Source organism: Geotrypetes seraphini, chromosome 3 (genome assembly GCF_902459505.1).
Source record: "Geotrypetes seraphini chromosome 3, aGeoSer1.1, whole genome shotgun sequence".
NCBI lineage: Eukaryota > Metazoa > Chordata > Amphibia > Gymnophiona > Dermophiidae > Geotrypetes > Geotrypetes seraphini.
In genome coordinates this window covers 126,972,730-126,997,454 of record NC_047086.1, presented here as the reverse complement: position 1 = coordinate 126,997,454, position 24,725 = coordinate 126,972,730, and the positions used below count along the sequence as shown (strand labels likewise).

At 42.3% G+C, this 24,725-nt stretch overlaps 1 protein-coding gene across 5 annotated transcripts in view; it reads left to right on the top strand.

The window, feature by feature from the left end:
* The window catches only part of FZD3 (frizzled class receptor 3), a 151,024-nt gene extending 132,838 nt beyond the window's left edge, over positions 1 to 18,186 (top strand). For all 5 annotated transcript variants that reach the window (XM_033938803.1, XM_033938802.1, XM_033938801.1 and 2 more), the window contains exons 5-7: positions 5,141 to 5,289; positions 14,228 to 14,461; positions 17,618 to 18,186. In XM_033938803.1, the coding sequence (XP_033794694.1) occupies positions 5,141 to 5,289; positions 14,228 to 14,461; positions 17,618 to 17,828 (594 nt within the window). In that variant the 3' untranslated portion in view covers positions 17,829 to 18,186. The remainder of the gene's footprint in view (positions 1 to 5,140; positions 5,290 to 14,227; positions 14,462 to 17,617) is intronic.
* Positions 18,187 to 24,725: the final 6,539 nt, after the last annotated feature.

Genomic DNA, 24,725 nt, shown 5'->3' with positions numbered 1-24,725 from the left:
TGCAAAGTCATGCACCTGGGCAGCCAAAATTCATGCAAGACTTACACCCTTAATGGCGAGATCCTAACAAGAACTGAAGCAGAACGAGACTTAGGGGTGATCGTCAGTGAGAACATGAAGACTGCCAATCAAGTGGAGCAAGCTTCATCCAAGGCAAGGCAAATCATAGGTTGCATACGCAGGAGTTTCGTCAGCCGTAAGCCTGAAGTCATTATGCCATTGTATAGATCCATGGTGAGGCCCCACCTGGAATACTGTGTGCAATTCTGGAGGCCGCATTACTGTAAGGATGTGCTGAGACTGGAGTCGGTCCAGAGAATGGCCACCCGGATGGTCTCGGGACTCAAGGATCTCCTGTACGAGGAACGGCTGGATAAGTTGCAGCTGTACTCACTCGAGGAACGCAGAGAGAGGGGTGACATGATCGAGACATTCAAGTATCTCACGGGCCGCATCGAGGTGGAAGAAGATATCTTCTTTTTCAAGGGTCCCGCGGCAACAAGGGGGCATCCGTGGAAAATCAGGGGCGGGAAACTGCACGGGGACACCAGGAAATTCTTTTTCACTGAAAGGGTGGTTGATCGCTGGAATAGTCTTCCACTTCAGGTTATTAAGGCCAGCAGCGTGCCTGATTTTAAGGCCAAATGGGATAGACACGTGGGATCTATTCACAGAGAAAGGTAGGGGGAGGGTCATTGGGGTGGGCAGACTAGATGGGCCGTGGCCCTTATCTGCCGTCTATTTCTATGTTTCCATGACAGGGGGAGCAGGGAAGAGGTGCTGCTGGACAGGGAAGTAGAGTGGGGAGGGAAATGCTGCTGGTGAGAAAAGGGGGCTCGGGCTGAAAGGGAATAGATGGGTGAAGGGGGCTGGGAGGGGGGTAAAAATGGGTTTGGAGCTGGGGCTGAAAATAGGGGACATGTGAGGGAACAAGGCTTTACTAGCACCCGTTAATGTAACGGGCTAAAACACTAGTTAACTAATAAAAATAGTGCACATTTAATTTCCCAGGCCCGCCCCACCCAGCTACTTTTTGTGCCACCCGGCTGGAAAAAATTTTTGGGAAGAACACTGCCCTGCCTTTCAAAATAAACTACCATGCACAGGAGACCGCACAACGTAAAAACATAGTGAACCGCGAGCCACAGAATACACTACAGTGCAGGTAGGGTGGGTAGGTCGCATGTCATGCTGTTATGCAAGGTAAACAATATATATTTTAACTATAAAGTGCACTTGGTATTTATATAAAGAAATATATGTTTAGCATTTTTTTTGTTGGTAGATCATTTTGACTTGGTCATTTTAAAAGTAGCTCGCAAGCCAAAAAAGTGTGGACACACCCGGTCTATTGTCTGCCTGTTGTGTGATAGCCCCTGTACTACCGTGTATGTATTCTTGTAACCCATTCTGGGCTCCTGAGGAGGACGGGATATAAAACTAAACTGCTTTGGAATGCTTTGTCTGAACTTTGAAAAGTTGGTGTCAATTTGAACACAACCGAAGGCATAGCTATTTAAACACACCTTTGCTTAATTGCTGTTCCGTTCCGAAAGCTCTTGATTGGACAACTTGAGTAGGGTCATGTTGGGATATGATATATAGTGAATTCTTTTATTGTCAAGCAAGATTATGGCAGGTATTGTATAATTCATTTAAGAATGTTTTTAACTATACATTATTTTATTTTATTTTTTTAATTTTTTATTCATTTTCAAAATTACATTAAGTGTTACATATATTCAATCACATTAACAATAAACATATCACTTACAGGCTATCATTTTCACATTACATAAATTCTTATCCCTCCCCCCTTCCCACCCCTCCCTACCATATATTCCATTATAATATAAATATGTATTAATAAAATATCCCCACCCTACCTAATTAAACTGATAAATTTAAGGGAAACAATTTCAACTAATCCGTACAATATTTTGTTAATGGTTTCCACACATCCTGAAATTTCTTGAAATATCCCTTTTGTAATGCAATAAACCTTTCCATTTTATAGATATGGCATAGAGAGTTCCACCAAAAGTTATAATTTAATCTTCTCCAATCCTTCCAATTATATGTGATTTGCTGAATGGCAACACCAGTCATTATAAGTAATAATTTATTGTTATTCGCAGAAATCTGACTTGGTTTTTTCTGTTGCATAGAGCATTGTGGACCCCTGTTAGGTTGCAAAAATTAGATAGTTCTTTGTCTAATAGATGTTGGCACTGCCATCTAGAAGCAGGAACTTTAGATCATTTATTGTTTTATTGCCCATTTATTATGAATTTTTGGAAATCAATTTGGGACCAAATTAATAATTTATTAGATAACCCAGTGGCATTATCCTATGATACTGTGATATTTGGTATGGAAATGAGACTATACATTATTTTAGTTGATCCTGGATTGTCTTATCTGCAGAGGAGTGTAAATTGTGCGGACTACAAATTTTAAAATAAAAAAAATCTATGTGCAACTTCTCAGCTGAGTTCTTTCCCTGGTCATGCTTGGATATCCAGACAGTGCCAGGGCAGAGCTGGGGCACAGTCCAAACATATGCAGGATTTAGTGTCAGTGCCTGTATACCTAGCAGGGCAGACAGGACCACATAAAAAGCAGTCTTACATTTGACCAGTTAAGTTACATAAGTCGTTTCACCATCTGCCAATTAAAGTATATCAGCTGGCATCTGTATAGCTTTCAGGTTTGTCCATGATAAAAATATGCAATGGCTGGATATGGCCTGGCATTAAATATCCAGGTCTAATTCAGCCTGCAGCTATTGGCAGCTTTAAAACCACTGACTGCCAGGCCATATCCAGCCATTGCATATTTTTATCATGGACAAACCTGAAAGCTATACAGATGCCAGCGAAAATTACAATATACAGTTTGTTAAGAATTTTCAAAGGGGACATATTAGGTGAAAGGTCCCGAAATTACGAGATACAGGTCCTCTCGAAAATTTCTTAGCAAACTGTATATTTTATTTTATTGCTTTCTTAAAGTTTCTGTACTCTGTATTTCCTCTGACTATTGTTCTTATGAGAGATCTGCATCTCCAAATGCCTGTTACTTTGGCACTGTTGCTCTCATTCAACATCAACATGTAACTTAACTGGTCAAATGTAAGACTGCTTTTTATGTGGTCCTGTCTGCCCTGCTAGGTATACAGGCACTGACACTAAATCCTGCATATGTTTGGACTGTGCCCCAGCTCTGCCCTGGCACTGTCTGGATATCCAAGCATGATTTAACACTTTAATTGGCAGATGGTGAAACGACTTATGTAACTTGATGTTGAATGAGAGCAACAGTGCCAAAGTAACAGGCATTTGGAGATGCAGATCTCTCATAAGAACAATAGTCAGAGGAAATACAGAGTACAGAAACTTTAAGAAAGCGATAAAATAAAATATACAGTTTGCTAAGAAATTTTCGAGAGGACCTGTTTGAGAGAGGTCGCGAATTACAAAAAATACAGCGAAAATTACAATATACAGTTTGTTAAGAATTTTCAAAGGGGACATATTAGGTGAAAGGTCCCGAAATTACGAGATACAATTTGATTAGGAATATGCACATCCAAGTTGGGGGGAGAAGGGTGGGGGAGTGTTTTGGTTTTCTTATGAGTGTAAATAATGTGGAGAGGGGAGGGTTATTATATGTCTTCTTATGTATATGGGGGAGGGAGGGTTATGGGATCTGAATTAAATTTTAATAGGATATTAAGTGATATATTTAAATATAAATTGATGTTATATGCTGTTGCCTCTTATACCCAAATTGTTTTCAATATCAACCTCTGTCTGCTTGCAGAGATGGTCTGAACATTTGAGTTCACTTAATTTTTCTTCTAAATTCTGGTTGAGTCTTTAACCTAGGGCTCCTTTTATGAAGCCGCATTAGCAGTTTAACACGCGTAATAGCGAGTGCTAATTTTCCGGCCGCGCTAGCTGCTACCACCTCCTCTTGAGCAGGCAGTAGTTTTTCGGCTAGTGCGGGGGTTAGCACACGCTAAAAATGAGTGTGCAATAAAGCCTCTAACGCAGCTTCGTAAAAGGAGCCCTTAGTCCCTTGATATAAAATAACCCAACATTCTTAAGTTATATCTACTTAGCATCTATTGTTCACTCAAGCTCTATCATAACATAAGAGGAAGGTAGATGAAGTCTGGGGAGGGTAAGAGCACAGAAGGTGGAAATAGATGAACAAGGCCTAGATGCACTAAAGAGGATCGGTAAGACCGTGTGGGTCTACTCCGATCTGATTTTTTGGCCAATTCAAAAAGAGCTAGTCATACACTAAACAGTTTGCATGCAAATGATTCACGCAGAGGTTAGTCATAATCCCCAACTCTGCCATCTGATTGATCGCTCTGAGAGCGACTCACACATGCGCAGAGCTGGCAGGGGAAGCCTCCTGTCACTCAGCTGTTCGGGGCAGGAAATCTTTTTTTTTTTTTTTTATGGGTGCAGATGCTGTGCATGTTAAACATGCACTATATCTGACCCTTAAAAAAAAAAAAGACCCCCTGTCCCCCGTCGATGACAGCCCTCCTGTACGACCCCTGACAAATGCAGCATGGGGAATCCCCCCCTCTCCGTGCTAGCGATGTCCATTCCCTCCTGCCATTTGCACCCCGGCATGTGAAAAAAAAATGGCAGGAATCATGCCCACTCCCTCCTGCCAATGGAGGTCGCCCAAACCATTCTCTCCCCTCCCCTTCTCACCTCCCCCAAAAAGGCAGGAGGGATTGCTCACTCTGTCCTGCTATCAGATGCTCTCCTGAACCCCCTGGTACCTTTTTCGACATTGGAAGCAGAAGGGAAGCAGGGTCTCTCCACCTGCAAGGCGTGTCAATCTAAAATGGTGGGCCCGCCATTTTGGATCGGTGGAATATAAGTGAAAGTTAAATAAAATACTTCAGCCATAGATTATAGTACCATGTGTCATGCATGTGAGCATCATTTGTTAGGTGTATTGTAAAGAAATTGTTCTTGCCATTTTTTTTCATTACATCAAGGGTGAAAACTGTTCACATTTGCTATATATTATTGTATGTCACTGGTAATGGCCTGGTTAATTAAATATAACTCCTTGAATTCAACTAATTTTGCATTTCATTGTTTAGCTTACCCGGACAAGTCGACCTGATCTAATCCTCTTCCTGATGAAGTACCTCATGGCTCTAGTGGTGGGCATCCCATCTGTATTTTGGGTTGGAAGTAAAAAGACCTGTTTTGAATGGGCCAGTTTTTTCCATGGACGCAGGAAAAAAGAGTAAGTAGAAATAATAGTAAACCAGTATCTTTTAAACTAATTTTTATTAATAATATTTGAGCTGGTGCATAGTAACATACAGAGGAAATGACAGCAGATAAAGACCTGAATGATCCATCTAGTCTGTCCTGTAATTACTTGCATTACAATTTCATGATTAAATTAAAATGTCTTTTTTTTTTTATTTCTGGGCCATAGACCTTAGACCTTATAGACTGGTACTGTCCTTAGGTTCCAACTACTGGAATTGCCATTGAAGCTCACTCTAGCCTATCCAAACCATCTCTGTGGAAAGAAATAAGAATCATGGTAAAACATTCAGAGTGGTGGAAGGGACACATAGTACATCAGCCTTAAGGACAATCAAATTTAAATAGCTAAAACATATACAAACAATAATGCAAGCCTATCATAGAGTCTTTAATCCTTTTTTTTATATACTGAAAGCCCTTAATATCTGGGTTATCCTGTACCTTCTGAGCCAGAGGTTCAATGGAAAGGGCAAAGAGTAGTGAAGACAAAGGGCATTCTTGCCAGGTTCCCCGTTGAATAGAAAAAAACACTAGAGTAACCACCATTCACCTTCACATGCACCAAAGGAGCCTTATACAATTTCCGAATCGCAAGTACAGAAACCCTCCCCCAATCCCACCCTCTGCAGCACCTGCCATAAGTCCCATTGGACCCATTCAAATGCCTTCTCTTCATCTGTAGATAACAAAAATGATGACAGGGCCCGGCGTGCACTCTACAACACTTGAAGAGTTTTAATATTGTCCCCCACCTGTCACTTAGGAACCAATCCAGATTGGTCAGCATGTATCAAAGAAGGTAAAAAAGATACAAGCCAGTCTGCCAAACCTTTGCTACTAGCTTCACATCTACATTCAGCAGAGAAATGGATCCTTCCCAAGCTTAAGCAGAACCAAGATCCTGGCTTCCCGCATACTGGGGGGGAAGCAGCAAGGAATCACCCGCCAATAACCCATTACCCACCCACACCTCCACAAAAGAGCTTATAAAACCGAGGAGTAAAACCATCTAGGCCAGGAGCGCTGCCCGACTTTAAAATCTTTATAGCCGCCAAAATTTCCACGGAAGATAGCAGAAGATCAAGCTTGGCACAATCCTCCAAAGATATCTGAGGCAAGTGCCCACCTGGTCCAGAAAAGAAGACACAACCCCCCCCCCCAAAAAAAAAAAAAAAAGTGAATCAGTATACAAAGTTTTATAAAAAGATTGAAATTCTCCCCTGATCTCCTCATCCATATAATGCAAAGCATTACGAGGACCCTTAATTTTCTGAATAACATGCAATGCACGTTTCCCCTGCAAATACCTTGCTAGCATGGCCCCAGATTTGTTACTATACTCAAAAAATCACTGTTTTAACTGTTGCTGCCTAATAGCTATGTGCAAAGCATTCAGTTCTGCTCGGGTTTGTTGCAATTGTCACAACTGTGCAGAAAGCCAGTGTTTATGCTGTTCTAGAGACACCAAGCGCTCCAACAGGACCAAGTGCCTCTGCTCCTGTTCACATTTCTTCCTGGCTCCCCATTTAATATGCCCAGCTTTCAAGTCGGATACTTCGTCAGTATCATTATCCTCCAGATACTGCCGAACCACTTCTTTAAGATCAGTACAAACAGTCTGATCTCCCAGTAGAGAATCATTCAATTTCCAAAAACGCAAGGGAGGAGGAAGGCCCCCTAACTCTACTTCCACCCAAATAGGGGAATGATCTGAAAAGGTGCTATATGAGTATCAAAGAGCCACAATATTGTTGCGAACACCATAACAGATCGATCCTAGTATAAGATTGTTTTGCATGAGAGTAGAAAGTGAAATCCTTCTGAATGGGGTGCTATAAACGCCAAACATCCACAAGTTCTAAACCTCTAATCAAGCAAAATGGAGCCCTCCTATGTGAACGGCTCTATTCTCCCCCTCCCATGGACTTAACCCAATTTAGGTCAGGCACCACATTAAAATCCCCCCCCCCTAAAAAAAAAAAGAAAGCAGCTCCACTAACAAATGATTCCAGGGATTCATGTAGGGATTTGAAAAAGTCCCCTTGATGTGTTTTGGGAGCAACGCACCTGCACAGCCTTATAAGAATCCTCCAAAATAAAAAGACAGGGGGAATGAATCAAAATCACTATACCCTCTGTTCTCCCCCTCCCCTCTGGACCATTAACCTCTCTGAGAAAAAAGAAGAATGGTTGCAATAAGAAGTTTCCTGGGCCCCAAGTGTGTTTCTTGTAACAGGACTACATCCCACTTTAATCATTTAATATAATACTTCGTTTACCCTTATCACTGAGACCACTGACATCCCAGAATCCCAGAGAAAGTCAGAATAGTCTTCCACTGACCCTGACTGCCAGAGTTCCCATCATACCTATCCCTCCTCATCCCTTCCCACCCCCTCCCCATTGTCCCCCTACTAGTTGAATCATTCCCTTCACAGCCAGGAAATATCCCAGGAGGAAGATCCACCCCAACAAGGGAATGAACAGACCTCCCCATGAACATTCCCCCCACTCTAAATCCCCCACACATACCGACAAGCACACCATTATCACAACTATCATACACCCCATCCACCTTAATCTACTATACCATCGCTCTACAAAGTTGGAAAAGAGAGACCACAGGTAATAAAACAGATCCAAAACAAACTTCCTAACTAAAGTCCAAACTTCAAGTAGTAGGTTTGGTCCCCCAATGTTGCAGTTGGGACTTGGCTCCTAAGGCCTTGTGCCACTTCATTTCCAAAGCTGTACCTTCCTTGCTGAGGATATTTTCACAACCCAACTCCTCCAGGGCTTTCCAGGCCTCTGCACAAGTCTGAACACATTTAGAGCGACCAAAAACAGTGATCAATAAACCAAAAGGAAAAAGCCAACAATAGTGTAGGTTGGCAGCACTCAGATAGCAGTCGTTTCCATCATATCTTTTCTTTTTAGAAGAGTAGTTTTCGCCTGGTCCTGAAATATAACAATCTTACAATTTTCCCAGGTGAAATCATGCAGTGCACCTCCTTTTTTCAACAGATTCCATAATCCGAAAATCAGAGAAACGGGCAATGATATCCCTTGGATTGGGATCTACCAAAGTCACAAGCTGCTATGGACTCTATCAAACAGGATATTAGGTATGGGATCCCCATTAGATTACTGTTCATCCGATTGCAACAAAAAATGACAAAGTTGCAAGACCATCTTTTCGCAATCTTGATATTGCTCGAACTCAGGAATCTCTTTGAAACATAGGCTATTTCTTTGGGATCTATTTTCTAGATCCTCAATTCCATCAATCATTCCATGATCCTTGCGAGCCTGCTGTTCCGCCGATTGAAACATGTTGGTGTTGTGCCTCCAGTCTGGTCTCCACCAACTCCACATGACCCCAAGATCTCCAAAGTCCTTGCGAATCTCCACCAATGCTAAATGCACATCTGTATGTACTCCCCAATATGCACTCGGGCTCTGAATCTGATGGCTCGGGCACCATCTTGTCCTCCACGCCACCAGCCTTAAACTTTTCAAGCTTCTTTCAAGTTGTCAACTCCAGGTAGGTTCACAGCACCTCAAAAATAAAATTGAATAGGGAGAAGAAGCTTAAAATCGCAAAATATCAACTCTCTTGACAGAGCTGAGGAATCAGCTGTCCATTCCCCAGTGGTAATGTCACTTCCTCCTCAGAAAAGATTCATTTTTAAGTTATTAATTTTGATTTTTAAGGTATTATGTTGTTAGAGACCAGTATATTTCAAAGAGAAACATTATTTCTTATATACCAAATGGCAGTCAAAGACTTTTCAAGTGATTGGACCAGATCCATGGAATAAACTTCCCATGGTCTTGAGTATGGAAATGAATTTCAGGATATTTAGAAAAAATTAGCAATATTTTTGTTTTCCCATTAATTTAGTCCAAGTTTTTGTGATAGCTGATTTGAGCATGAAGTAATAATGAAAAACTGTACAGTTGGTTGTTGTTTTTTTAAATTTCATCGTTTATTATTTGTTTTATACTTTTAGAGGGGCATAATCAAAAGGGAAGTCTAAGTCCATTTACGTCCATCTCGCAGGTCGTCCAAAGTTAAAAAGAGCCTAAGACACATTTTCGAAAGATACGTCCAACGGTTTTTGACTTTCGAAAATCGTCTAATTATACGTCCTGCCGATCTGATCGTCCAAGCCACTAAATCGTCCATCTTTATACCACATTTTCGTCCAACTTTCCGTCCAAGTCCAAAACGTCTAGAACAAGCCCTGTTGGACGTGGGAGGGGTCTGCAAAGTGATTGACTGCACACCCAGACATGCCACCTAAATAGTAGGTTACCTTACAGGGCACTGCTGTGAACGTCACAAAAAGGGTGCATGGCTTCCCCTCATTACAGCTCCCTTACAGGTTATGGTGAGCCCCCCAAACCACCTCCAGAATCCCCTAGACCCACCTATCTACCACCCGAATAGCCCTTATGGCTTCAGGAGCCACTTATATGCCAGTACAAAAGGGTTTGGGGGATGTATAGGGCAGTGCACATGTTTAAGTATCAATGCAGTGATTACAGGGGCTTATGGGCATGGGTCCTCCTCTCTATGGGTCTCTTACCCTCCCCCAAGACGACTTAAGCTGCCTCTGTGCTGGACGACTAGGCTTTCCTATGCCAGGCGGCCAGGTGATGAAGGTCTGGAGGCTGAAATTTAAAGTTGTGAATAAAATTTTTATGGGGGTGGTGGGCAGTTGGTGATCACTGGGGTAGTGTGTGGGGGTCTGTGTTATGTGTTTTCAGTGTTTATCTGGTGAGTTTTTGTGACTTAGCCATGTTTTAGATGGTCTAAGTTACAACGTCCAAGTTCCGTCGATCGTCGGGTGTATAACTTTCGGTTATACATGCTGTACGACTAAGTCTAAGCTGGCCCACGTCCCGCCCAACTCCCGCCCTCAACACGCCTCCCGAAATGCCCCATTTAGCTTTGGATGTTGAGCGGCACTATGAAGGCCTAGGTTGTTTAGAAATACGTCCAAAACCCGGTTTTATTATCTGCGCTTGGACGTTTTTGAGAAATGTTCGTCCAAGTGCTGACTTAGGTCGATTTTTGGATGTTTTTTTCTTCGATTATGAGCCCCTTACTGTTTTATGTGTTTTGTAAAACATTTTAAATGATTATCAGGAAAATGGTATATAAATAAATAAAATATAATGAAGTTTATCCCAGGATAAGCAGGCAGCATATTCTCACATATGGGTGACATGCATTAAAAGTGTATCGCCACTTAAGTTTTTATAAACTTCACGACTGCCCACACTGTGCATGCACAAGTTCCTTCCTGCCCGACGTAGGCTCACGGTTCCTCAGATCTTCATTTTCCATGGAGTGAAGAAGTACTTTTCTAACTGAACTCCGTCAGTCTGTGTTGTCTTCCCACTTCATGTTTTTTTCTGACTAGTTTTTACTGGTGTATCTTTTTCTTTGTCTTATTTCTTTTCTTTTAAAAAAAATCTGTAGTAAAGAATTAATTTTTTCTTTTCTCGTCGGCTTTGGCCTTCAGGGTTTTCCCTCGGGCCAAAATCGAGTTTAATTTTGCTGAAGCCATTTTTCCATCCATGTCTAAACTGTTGACGGGCTTTAAAAAGTGCTGTAGGTGTTAGCAGCCTATTTCTGTCACCGACACTCATAGTTGGTGTTTGCAGTGTTTAAGCCCTGAACACTGGGTGGAGACTTGTGCCTGGTGTTCCACCTTACAGAAGCACACTATCAAAGCCCAAGACTGGCTGAAGACCAGCAGGAGAAGTTGTTCAGCGTAGCCATGGGCATCGACAAGACCTTGCAGCCATTGACATCGAAGACTCCTGCATGGGTGTCAGGAGATCTTGCACTGTCACTACACCTCCAAATCATCCTCCCAAGAGTCCTATTTCAACCCTCTGCCAACATCCCTTCTTCTTCGGGAAATAGAATCTCTACTCCATCTGAATGCCATAGAGATAGTACCCCCTTCCCAAAAGAATAAGAACTTCTACTCCCGGTATTTTCTCATCCCAAAGAAGATGGAAGGTCTCCGTCCAATTCTAGACTTCGGACTACAACAAATTTTTAGTAAAAGAAAAGTTTTGCATGTTGTCATTAGCGACTTTATATCCCCTCTTAGATCAAAACAATTGGCTAAGCTCTCTGGATCTAAAAGAAGCTTATACCCACATACCAATTCATTTTGCCCATCAACACTTTCAGTACAAAGTTCTGCTTTTCGGCTTAGCATCCTCGCCCAGAGTATTCATCAAGTGCCTAGTGGCAGCAGCTTTAAGGGCTCAAGGACTCCAAGTTTTTTCGTATCTTGACGATTGGCTTATAAGGTGCCTCTCCTCAAGGGGTGTTCTCTGCAACACAGTTTGAAGTCAACTTTCCCAGACCTCATCGTCAACCCTCTCAGACTCTAAACATGATTCAACTAAGGGTATTTCTGCCTCAGGAAAGACAAGACAATTTGATTCAACTTTGCAATCAAGTTTATCATCTTTCGTCCATCTCAGCCAGACAAATGATCCTATTAAGTCACATGGTGTCCACAGTCCATGTTACCCCTTTGTGAGGCTTCATCTCAGGACACCTCAGTGGTCTCTAGCATCTCAATGGTCTCAAGCTCTCGACCCCACTCTTACAGGAGATTAGTCACATCATCACTTCATCAATCTCTACAGTGATGGATTAATTCTTCTAATCTTTCCAAAGGGCTCTTGTTTCAAATCCCTCCAAATCAAAAGGGTCTGACCACAGACTCATCCAAGTATGTTTGGGGAGGGGGGGGGAGCTGTGGTCTTTGCACACAGGGTTCACAGGTCTGCCTAAGAGCAACAATATCTCATCAATCTCTTGGAACTCGGGGCCATTTACAATGTTCTCAAGACTTTTCAACACATTATATCCAATCAAGTCCTACTAATACGCACAGACAATCAAGTCACAAAGTATTATATCAACAAACAAGGAGGAACAGATTCTCTCATTCTTTGTCAAGAAGCCAAGAATATTTGTAACTGGGCTATTGCTTGCAACATATTCCTCAAAGCAGTCTATGTCCAAGGAGAGAAGAATACTCTTGCTGACAAACTCAGCAGGTTTCTTCAACCACATGAGTGGTCACTTCACTCTTCAATACTGCATCAAATATTTTTTCTTTGGGGGACACCTCAGATAGACCTGTTTGTGTCTCCTCTCAATCACAAGCTGTTCCAAACAATACTCACCTCATCACCTAGAGGCAGATGTCTTTCTCCTGGATTGTATGAACAAGTTCCTGTATGTGTTTCCACAGATTCCTCTTATACTCAAGACATTGGTCAAGCTTAAGCAGCAATTGGCCACCATGAACCCCATAGCTCCTTAGTGGCCCAGACAACCATAATTTTCCCTTCTACTTCAGCTCAGTGTCAAAGATTCATTTTCTCTGCAGATTTTTCCATTTCTTCTCATGCAGAATCAAGGGTCTCTTATATCCCAAACTTCAGTCATTGCACCTGACAGCTTGGTACCTCTCGGGATGACCTTAGCTGACACTGATCTTTCTGATCCTGTCACTCATCTCACATGCATCCAGAAAACCGTCTACACAGCATTGTTACCAGTAGAAGTGGACATGGTTTTCAATGTGGTGTAATCTTCATCAGGATGCTTCATCCTCTTCAGTATTGGATTACCTTCTACACATATCCAACTCGGGTCTTAAAACTACTTCAGTCAGAGTTCATCTTAGTCCTATCAGTGCTTTTCATGGGCCAGTCAAAGATAAATCTCTAACTGCTCATCTCCTTGTTTCCAGATTCATGAAAGGACACTTCAATATCAAACCACCTCAGGGGTCAGGGGTATAATATGGGTGGAGATGAGATACCATGCAATGGGTGTTTGTATCTTGAAAGGAGGGGGCATGTTTAAATTTACATATGCAAAGCGGGTATAAATTTTTTAAGTGAGAGAATTTGTGCACTAATATAAAAAAGGTACCCAGAATTAATGCTAAATTCACATAGGTGCCTATGTTGCCTTTATCAAACAAGTGCATTTTTGTACATTTCATATAGGCATCCTGTTATGAAATTGCACTTTATACACAGATCATTACTGCTCAATTGTAATTGCGACTGTTTTTGGGGAGACCTCATCTGGAGTATTGCATTCAATTCTAGTCTCCTTATCTCAAGAAAGATATAGTGGCACTTGAAAAGGTTCAAAGAAGAGCGACCAAGATGGTAAAGGGGATGGAACTCCTCTCGTATGAGGAAAAACTAAAACAGTTAGGGCTCTTCAGCTTGGAAAAGAGACAGCTGAGGGGGGATATAATTGAAGTCTACAAAATCCTGAGTGGATTGATTTTTCACTCTGTCAAAAATTACAAAGACTAGGGGACACTTGAAGAAGTTACAGGGAAATATTTTTAAAACCAATAGGAGGAAATTTTTTTCACTCAGAGAATACTTAAGCTCTAGAATGCGTTGCCAGAGGATGTGGTAAGAGCAGATAGCGTAGCTGGTTTTAAGAAAGTTTGGACAAGTTCCTGGAGGAAAGATCCATAGTCTGTTATTGAGAAAGACATGGGGGAAGCCACTAATTGCCCTGTATCGGTAGCATGGAATATTGCTACTCCTTGGGTTTTGGCCAGGTACTAGTGACCTGGATTGGCCACTACGAGGACAGGCTACTGGGCTTGATGGACCATTGGTCTGACCCTGTAAAGCAATTCTTATGTTCTTATCTGAACGTGTGTAAGTCAGGTATGCACAGGACATAGGCAGGCAGATGCCTTTGAAAACAAAGCTAACTTTTGATTAGATTATGCATGGCCACTGTTGTCACAGAATGTTTTTTGGGGGAGGAGGGGGGCTTCTGCTCAAAATATTAAATTCTACTTGAACCTTTTCTCTAGAGCTGTGAATGAGAGCCGTCAGGTGCTACAGGAGCCTGATTTTGCTCAGTCGCTTCTACGGGATCCTAATACCCCTATTATCAGAAAGTCCAGAGGAACATCCACCCAAGGCACTTCAACACATGCCTCTTCCACACAGCTGGCTATAATGGATGACCAACGGAGCAAAGCTGGCAGCGTCCATAGCAAAGTGAGCAGCTATCATGGCAGCTTACATCGATCACGTGATGGCAGGTATGATTAATCAGGGTTTGGAGTATGTTTGTTTGTTTTTTAATTACTTCTGTTACTCTATTACTTACTTCTGTTACTCTACTACTGTACTGCATCAACACTAATGATTATAATAGGAGACAGATTTTAAATTCAAGAGTCTTGAAAGAGGTTTGAAATGTGTACAGATTTCACAATAGGAACTGTTAAAGCAAAACTCTATTTACTGTATTTTTCATTCTATAGGACACACCCGACCATAGGACACACCTGACCATAGGACGCACACCCCTGTAGAAGAAGAAAAAACAAGAAAAAAAAATTAGTTTCAGAATTTTTTTTCTCGGTTTTTCCTCCTCTACACGTAGGTGCGTCTGGTGCTGAGAAAGCCTGCATCCCCTCCCCCACCCCGGTACCTTTTTTAACTGGCGGTGGTCCAGCACGGTCTCCTGCTGGATGGCTGCCTTTCTCCTTGCAGAGTGGCGCACAACGCAGGAGCGCGACCATTGCGCTTCCTGCCTGGTCCCGCGCTGCTCCGTGATTGACTGATCAGTTCACTGATTGTGTATTCGCCACTTTTGCACCCCATTTATGGGGGTGGAAAAAATGTGTCTTATGGAGAGAAAAATACAGTATATGGAAATATGCTTGCTGAATTATGCCAGCCAGGATGTCATGGGCAGTGCAGTGTAGTGGTTATTAGGGATGTGAAAAAAACAGATTAGTTTTTTTCCTGAATTTTTTTCTTTTTTTTTTAAATATCTTTATTCATTTTAAAGCCAAAAATAAGTGCAACATATTTTACAGACATTTTACAATTTAACACTTAAATTCTATCAAATTTTATTCTTAATTTTCAGGTGTAGTTTTTGTTTATTTCACAAGTTCATTTTAATAGCAACTTTAATGCATGCACTACTAACACTTTTTAATTCATCTGTTAGTGCACATTAAACCTAGAAGTTCTAAATAACACTTTGAGTTGCATGCACAAATTTGACATGTAACTTAATTGCATAATAAGCCAGTTAGCACTGATAATTAGTTTCTAAACAAGCAATTAACATAGTTAATGCACTTAAATTTAGGCACAGGATTTGCGCCTAAAATTTTTGCATGACATGAAGAGCGCACAGAAATTAGGAGGGTCATTGGTGAATTGGGGGCATTTCTCAAAGCCATGGCACCTAACTTTAGGCACAAAGTTTTGTACCACATTTCCATTGGTGCAAATGGTCACACTTAAAGTTAGGCATGGCTGCCCAGCATAAACACTATTCAATAAATGGTCCCTAATTTTAGGTGGGGGGTTAGTGCTGATTTTTTGTGTTTTTTTGATGCTTAATATATAGAATTCAGTCCTTAATCACTAAAGGCCCTTACTTGTTCGCATTCACACAACCAAATTAAAGCAGGGTGCACTAAAATCTTAGATATACTAATGAACACAAATGTGCACTAACAAATGCACCCCCCCCCCCCCTAGTAGCTATATCCTTGTTCTACAAACTTTGAAACAGAAACTTAAAATCCTATCTTCCTAACTGATTTCACTATGTGAGACTGTACAGCAAATCATGTAATCTTTCAGTGCCTAGATGTTGGATATATTTTTTAATTGTACCTCAATCCTACGATAAGTCACTTGGTACACTGGAGACATTTGTCATTTCTCTGGTGTCCTGAGCCAACATTTCAAAATTATTGGGGGTTCCAAACCCAATGGAAATTGCCTCTCCCTGGATACAGTCAAGGAGTTTGTTCAATATTAGGGGTGCTTAAGCACCCATTGCACCCAAAGAGCTGGCTCCTATGATGCCAGTGTATGTGTGTGTGCACTTTTTCTACGTGTGCAGTAGGAAATTAGGAAAGCACGTATGTTTTATTATAAAAGGATGTCATCATAAGATTAACAGGTTCATAGAAAAGGAACTTCATGAGCTCAGAAACCAGAATCTTTCTCCACATTCTCTGATTAGTATTCCTTCCTCAGATATTTTTGTGTAAATCATTGTTTGATTTTACTAAGGCTTTACTTCATTCTGTGCCTATGGAGGAAATATTTTTAGGTCCGGATTCTGTATAGGGTGCCTGTTCTCAGAAGCCACCTAAGTGGCTTTTGAGAATTGCACACGGGCGGCCTATACAGAATTGCCCTAAGCCGCCTAACCACCACGACTCTCTAACTGGCGCCCATTTTACAGTTGCCAATTAGAGTATCACGTTGCTGCTGAGCTGATCGTGACAAGGGAATCTCCCTGCTGTGATCAGTTTAGTGGCGGGAACGCATACCATACCCCCTCCCAACAAAGATGGCGAGCAGGAGGGTTGCCCTGTCCCTCCTGCCAGGACCCCCAAAGACTTCCGCCTCCCACGAATGTCAGCGGCAGGAGGAATGCCCAATTCCTCCTGCCGCCACCCCCAAAGACATCCCAAGGGGCTAAGAGATCTGGCCAATCGGAATCTTAAGCCACTCCCAGAATATCCCAGAATGCACTGGGAGAGAAACCTAAGATTCCAGTTGGGCCAGGTGCCTAAGGCTCCTCCTACGGGAGAGGCCTTAAGCGTCTGGGCCAGTCAGGGCCTTAGGCTCCTCCCCGGGCACTCCTCCTGCCACCAACATTTGCAGGTGGGGGGATGTCTTTGGGGGTTCCGGCAGGAGGGACTGGGCATCCCTGTTGCTTACCGTCTTTGTGGAGGGGTATGGCCACTAAATTGATCGCGGTAGGGAGATTCCCTTGCCGCGATCAGTTAAGTGGCCATGTCTACTTGAACTGTAGACCAGCATTTTGCTGGCCTACATTTCAGGTGGCTACTGTGGGCCTAGGGAGGTGCCTATGGCTGCCTAAGCTCACCAAAGGCTACTTCCGGGTGAAACCACGCCTAGCTTTAGGCGAGCTTAGGCGGCCCTACGCGCCTCCTTAGGCTCACAGAAGCGCCTACAATGTAGGCGGTCTGCCTCGGGATGTTTTGATTTTTTTAAAATGTGTGTCCCGATTGGCGGTTAAACAGTGGTAGGCCACCTAAAATCGGGACACCGTTTATAGAATTTGCTTCATAGTGTCTTTGTCCCAGTAGAGCCAGAAAAAGGGCATAGTATTCAGATGGCTGAGATGTAATAGGAACAGGTTCATGATTAACATTAAAAGTCAATAAAATGTAACTTCTCTGTGCTAGATATACCCCCTGCAGCTACAGAGGAATTGAAGACCGACTACCTCATGGCAGCATGTCGCATCTGACTGATCATTCTAGGCACAGCAGCTCTCATCGTCTCAATGATCAATCACGACACAGCAGCATCCGGGACCTGAGCAACCCAGTGACCCATATTACACATGGAACAAGTATGAATCGAGTTATTGAGGAGGATGGGACTAGTGCTTGACCCACCTCCACGTCACAGAAGTAAATCAAATGAATCGTGCTGTGGTGCAACTTGGAACTCACTTAGCTACTAGAGAAGTGATGGCACAGTGCCCTGTTTTATTCTGCCGCCATCGGGCTCAGTTCCACAAGAGCGCCTGGAAGCTGAAGTGCGCTTTTTTGAAGTCAGGTATTTCTGTCTGATCTGAAAGTCAAATGCAGATCAAACAGTGGCCAAATGCAGCTTTGTTATGACACAGCTACTCTCTATTTATGGTAATATTTGCTTGCTCTTTCTACTACAGTGAAACACTGAGTAGAAGAAAACCAGACTTTTTTTTAAATTTAACTTTGTTCTACTTTTTGTGAAAAAGGTCTGTTTAACTCTTACAGTCCTTAGAAGCCTTTGTTGAAGGATGCCTTTTTGAAAGCTGTCTCAGATGAACAAGCTGAAGTGCGTCATCTTCAAGCATTGGAGGGGAGGGTAGAGGGGAAGGTAGTGGGGAAAGTAATCTCAAATTGAAATACTGTATTAGTCTAAGAGAAAATTGGCAGGTGCTTCAGAATATACTAGAAATATCTTCTTTACCCAGATGTGCCTGGTTCAAGGATTCTGAAGATCAGCAACTCTTAGCTGGAAAAAAAAATCCACAGCAGAGTAATCTTAACTTTGCAATGTCATCCTCCCTTCCAACAAAAATTTAAAAAGGGCTATTTTGATTTCTGGTTACTAGTAAGGTTTCCAAGCAGAAATGTCGATGTCCATTCAATCTATTGTTTATCACTTCTTTAGTACTGCACAATACGCCAGTGCACAACCTTTCAGCAGCAGCTTGGTCATGTTCTGTTAAGTCTGAAAACTGGTTTATCCACTGAAAGTTGTCTGTGTACATATATTTGTGTGTATATATATATATATATATATAGTTCCATATGTATGAACTTAGATTTTTGGAAGCTATAGTGGTTAGTTTTAAAGGGATCTAGGGATCTAGCTTCCCAAATCAAAGATTTGAGCAGCTAAATTTTAACTACATAAATTCACTAGGCAGCTAAAATTAATAGGCCAAAAACTGGTCATTCCTTTGGTGGGGCAGGAATTAGGGGCATGTTAAGGTGCACTAAGCAGTTAGAATAGATTTTAGCACTTGCAAACCATTAGTGCAAGCTCACACTAACATCTAATGTGCATTAAAATGACTAGTGTGGTAAAAGCCAGTGCTTAATCTATTTAAGACTAACTAAAAAAAAACTCCATAGACTTCAGCTAATCCAGAACGCCGCGGCCAAGCTTATTTTCGCTAAAGGCAAGTTCAACCACGTCTCCCCACTCCTGTCCAAACTTCACTGGCTCCCAGTTCACTCCAGAGTCCTCTTTAAATGTGCCTGTTTAGCTTTCAAGATCCTACATGGCATCCTCCCTCCCGTTATCCCTCTCTTCTGGAACTCCTCTAACCCTAATTCCACTAGATCCTCCCCAAAACTGAAACTATCATTCCCCTCTGGAAAAGGTATATCCCGCGTAGGAAAACTAGGAACATCCCTCCCCTTTAGAACCACAGAACTCTGGAACAACCTCACATCCTCGCTCAGAATTTCAAGCTCCCTCCAATCCTTCCACAAACACCTGAAAACTTGGCTCTTTTCAAAATCTAACACCTCCCGCTCTTTGGTACCCTGTCCCTCTTTATCTTCCTAGCTCCTTTCCTATAACCCTTCATTGTAGCTCCTTTTCAACCTAACCCTGTAAACTGTGCCGAGCTCTACGCTTGTGGAGATGGCGCAGTATACAAACCTAAGGTTTAGTTTAGTTTAATGTGCAGGAGGGGGAGGGGACTCAGTTGAGTATGGGTGGAGAGTGATGTGGACTGTACATTGCAGTCAGTATGCAGTAGATAGTGTACGCTTTCAAACAAGCAGATAATGTGGGTTCACCTAAATTTGACCGGTTAACTGAGTATGTTAGCAGCTGTCCCAAATCTTACCATTTCAGATGGCTAGTTTAACCCTCTAATTGGCAGACGGTGAAATGGCTGCTTTCCCTAACTTGATATTGAATGAGAGCAACAGTGCCAAGTAACAGGCATTTAGAGATTGCAGATCTCCCAAAAGAGCCATAGAAAACACATGTTGCTTCTGAGCTTCAATGTCAAATAAAGGGTTAAATACAGAATCTTCCTAAACTTGGCCAGTTAACCCAGGCCCACAAACAGCAATCATAAAACTAGCTACCCAGATTTTAATTCGCTAGATATAGGAGCATTTTCAGCTTAAAAAAAAAATTCTCCTAAAGATTATTGGCTAATAAAATTTACTAATTGTCATACACACTCAGCAAATCATTGAAAGTTGATCCTTAGGAGAATATTTTTCTCCTGTTTTCCTTGCTGTCTTCCTTTAATAAAATTTTACAAATTGCATTTCACATATGCTATGGCACACTGTCTGCAATTTGTTTGTTTTATTTTAGTCTGTTTGTTTTGCAAGGACTCTTGACTAAGTTAGTCTTCTGCCTCACAAAATACCAGATGGGACAGTGGTATTTTTAAACATAACATGCACATGTGAACTACACAATGTGCCATGCTATACTGGCAAAATATTTTGTGCTGATTTACTTGAGAGACTTCAGGGAAGACTAGAAAAGCTTAGAAGAATCTTGCCAACCATTTGCCATCAAGTTAATTTCAACTATTTCTCTGCTAAAGTGGATTTGACAGTATGTAGATAGTAGTCTTCATCTTCCCCTTTATACATAGTTGCATAGTTCTTGCGCCAGTGGGCATAGTTTCTTGGAAATATTCAGAGTTTTTGCTCCTTTATATTTCTCATTTCTCAAGCTCCTTCTATCTTTGTGGTCAGTGATAGCATGTTGTAAGTCAAGGGTACTCAAACCATCTTGGAGGGTCCTCAAGCAAGTTGGGTTTTCAAGATATTCCTAATGAATATGCATGAGAGAGCGATGCACCTGTCACTTCCATTATATGCAACTCTCCCTCATACATATTCATTAGGAATAGCTTAAAAACCTGACTGGCCTGTGTACTCCTGCTCTAGGTAAAGTCTTGACTTTTATACTGGATAAGCTGTGCAGAGGATTTGAACATTAGAACAGAAATGTGTTTTTTTTTAAATATCACTTGTTAACCTTAAATATCACTTGTTAACCTACCTCAATAGTTAAATTGTATTGGGAAAACTGAAAACATACATTTTATTTTTGAAGGAACATTTCCTTTTGAATATTCTAGTCTTTGTTTTTATCTTAGGCATGTGAAATGAGCCGTTGTACATGCTTGGGCACTCCTATAACCCGAGCAAAATTTGCAAAGAAAAAGGGAACACTTCAAAGGTTTTGAATACTAGGAACTGAGTCACTGCAGACATAATATACTTACAGTATTTTATAGTTTGATAAGGCAGAGTTGTTCTGTTGTTGAGACAGCTAGAATGAAGGATGATTCCCAAGCTATGGTTTGCTGCTTTTCCCAACAAGATCAAGTTTAGTGCTAGAATAAAGAAAAGAGCTTAACGCTGGAAAGCTTCCATAACTGTTAAGATGTGTTTTCTCAAATTGTGTATGAAACTGTTGTCTTGGGTCTAACACTTCCATGTAGCTACTCTATTGTTCAGAAACAAAAATATATAGGAAAGGTATGGTGTAAAGTGGTTCATAGACAACGGCGCGAAAGACAAAGGCGCGCCCGGACAATTGAGCGCAGCGTGGAGGTGCGCACCGCTCTAAATTACTGTTTTTAGGGCTCCGACGGGGGGGCGTGGGGGGAACCCCCCCACTTTACTTAATAGACATCGCGCCGGTGTTATGGGGGGTTTGGGGGGTTGTAACCCTCCACATTTTACTGTAAACTTAACTTGTTCCCTAAAAGCAGGGAAAAAGTGAAGTTTTCAGTAAAATGTGGGGGGTTACAACCCCCCAAACCCCCCACAATGCCCCCACAACGCGGCACGATGTCTATTAAGTAAAGTGGGGGGGTTCCCCCCCCCACGACCCCCCGTCGGAGCCCTAAAAACAGTAATTTAGAGCGGTGCGCGCCTCCGTGCTGCGCTCAATTGTCTGGGCACGCCTTTGTCCCGGCGCACTTTTGACCTGACACCGTGTAAATCATTTGGGGTGTTCTTTTACCCCTGGGGACCTATACTCTGAGAATGATTCAGAAGAAATTGCACTTGTCAAATAGTAAGCCTAAAATGACCCAAAATTTTATATAAAAAGAATATAATTGTATTTCTGTAAAAGGTCATGGACGTAATATACCCCCTTTCTGTGGGTATAACCAAAGCAGTTTATATATACTTTATGCAGGTACTTTTTTCTGTCCCTAGTGAACTCAGGGCTAGATTCACTAAGGACACCGATCGTGTCCCAACCCCCGACCCGATTCGCTAACCTTCTGGCCGATCCTCTCCGCATCCGATCCGCGCATGCAAATGTAGGAAGGCAGCGATTCGCTAAACAATTTAAGAAACACTAACTGAGCTGGCCGATCAAAAAAGAAGTGACTGCTGAGGACCAGTCGTACACATCTTTTCCTGCTCTCTGCCACCCTAAAATCCCTGCCCTGCAGCAAAAACCCTGCTCTTTGCTCTCTGCCCCAAAAGGAATCAGTAACTGACTTTCTTGCTCTGCCCCGAAAGGAATCAGTGCCCCGACTCTCCTGCTTTCTACCGTCCTTCCCCACAGTGTGATCCCATGATTTTAACTCGCGGGTTTAAAGTGGGGCTGCACTGCGGGAAGGGCGGCAGAGAGCAGGAGAGTCGGGGTGGCACGGGCTCGTGAAAATCCTTCTGGCTAAGCCATGTCTCTTCCTCCCCTTTCTTTGACATCTTTCTAGTGCTTCCCTTGAGTCTCCTTGGTGCACCAAAATACTGTACTTCAGCGGCGATCTCTGCCAGCACCCATCCCAGGAGTAAAATTCGAAGGAGCACGGAGCGCAAGCACAGACCATCTACAGGCAAAGATGAAGGTCTGCGCATGCGTCGGTATCGCTCTTAAGTGATCCTTGCGGTCGGTTGGGGGCATGACTCTGATCGCCCCCATTTGCATGAGGATGCATTGTGAATCAGGCGCTCGGAAATCTATCGGATCAGATCGGTGAGGTTAGTGAATCTAGCCCTCAGTCTGTTGTTGTATCTGGGGCAGTGGAGGGTTAAGGGATTTGCCCAGGATGACAAGGAAATGCAGTGAAAATCGAACCTAGCTCACCAGGTGCTCACCCAGCTCATAAACAGGAGTCAAGAACAGAAAATGGTTTGGAACCAAATGATGCCCTGAAATTGTGTATTCCTGGGTACTGGCAGCAGCTATTGTGTTGTCTTGGACCTACAGTAGTTGCTGCTGGATCTGAGGAGGAAAGATTTCAAGGTGTCATTGAATTCTCCAGGTGGAAGAGAAAGCAGCTGGTGGCTCTTCCGACCAGTTCCTTAAAAAAATTTTATTTGCATCGTTTTGGATGAATGATGATGCTTTATCATTTGGACTGTGGAGATCAATACGAATTAAGAAGCACACTCCTGACTTTCCACTAAGCACTCATCTTTACTTTCAATTATGTAAGTTCCCTCTTCCTACTACTTTTTCTTACTTCACCTATCTTTCTTTCTTAAAGACTATTACACTACCTTAATGAATGTAAACCGCATAGCTGTTCCTGCCAATGTGGTATTTAAAATGTTAAAATAAACTTGTAAACATAGTATATGTTACCTAGAATTTACCCCATTGTGAGCCTAAGACAGGTCTACTCAATTCCAGTCCTTAAGGTCCACAGCCAGGCTAGGTTTTCAAGATATCCACAATGAATATGCATGAGAGATTTGCATACCAAGGAAGGCAGTGCATGCAAATTCTTATGCATATTCATTGTAGATATCCTGAAAACCTGGCCTGTCTGTGGACCTCGAGGACTGGAATTGAGTAGTTCTGGCCTGAGATCTAATCCTAATGATTGCTAGAATAATGGCTAGAGACCACAGAATGCAGTTCCCTATGGATCTAACCAGTATCTTCCTCTTCCATGCTGTCGATGATCCTGTCAATGTGGCTCACTATGTTTTCTACCTTGGCTCCGGGTAGGCAGGTCACCAGCCGATCCTGTCTTCCTCCTGCTATGTGGCTGTCGACTTGTTTGATGATGGAGTCCCCAACAATGATTGCTGTCCTCTCTATCTTCTCTTGCCTCTCTAGGCGCAGGTCCATGTCCCTGGTGTGTGGCCATCTCTCTAGCCGTAGGTTCGTGTCCTCCATGTACTTCCATCTTCCCTCATCCTGGCGTTGGCTTGCACTGGGCTCATCTTCTTGTGGGTTCGCTCCACTGCTTCCAGATCTCGCTGCTGTGTTACCCATTTCTTCCTTGTGGCTGTTCTCTGGGTGATCCTTACTCCCTGTAGGTGTATCTCAGCAGTTCCACTGTTGCTGGTGATTTTCCACGGTCTCCCTATATGCCTCCTCGATGAACTTTTCCTGCTTCTGGACTTCATCCTCAATGGTTTCCTGTTTTGACGTTCTCTGCATCTATGTCCTCCTCCACTTCTCGAAGTGCTTCTAGTTCCAGTATTCTGCCCTCTAGGAGTCTAACTTGTTTCTTCAAGCTCTCCAATTCTCCACATCGAGTGCATACATAAGACCACCTCTATGTCTTTGAAGATAGTGTATGTCTTGACCATATCACAGTTCTTTACCTCATGCTGGTGCTATTACTTTTGAATGAGGAAATTCTGCTATCCATTTCACCCTTGTAAACTCTATTATATCCTATCGGTGCTTCTTTTTTTTTTAATATATGTAATAGAAATGGTTATAGTACATTTATGCACATCTTTGTAATGGCACAGATCATTCTTTAGTAAATTTTATCATGTGCTAACTTAATACATCTGGCCTTTTTGCTAGATCCTTTGT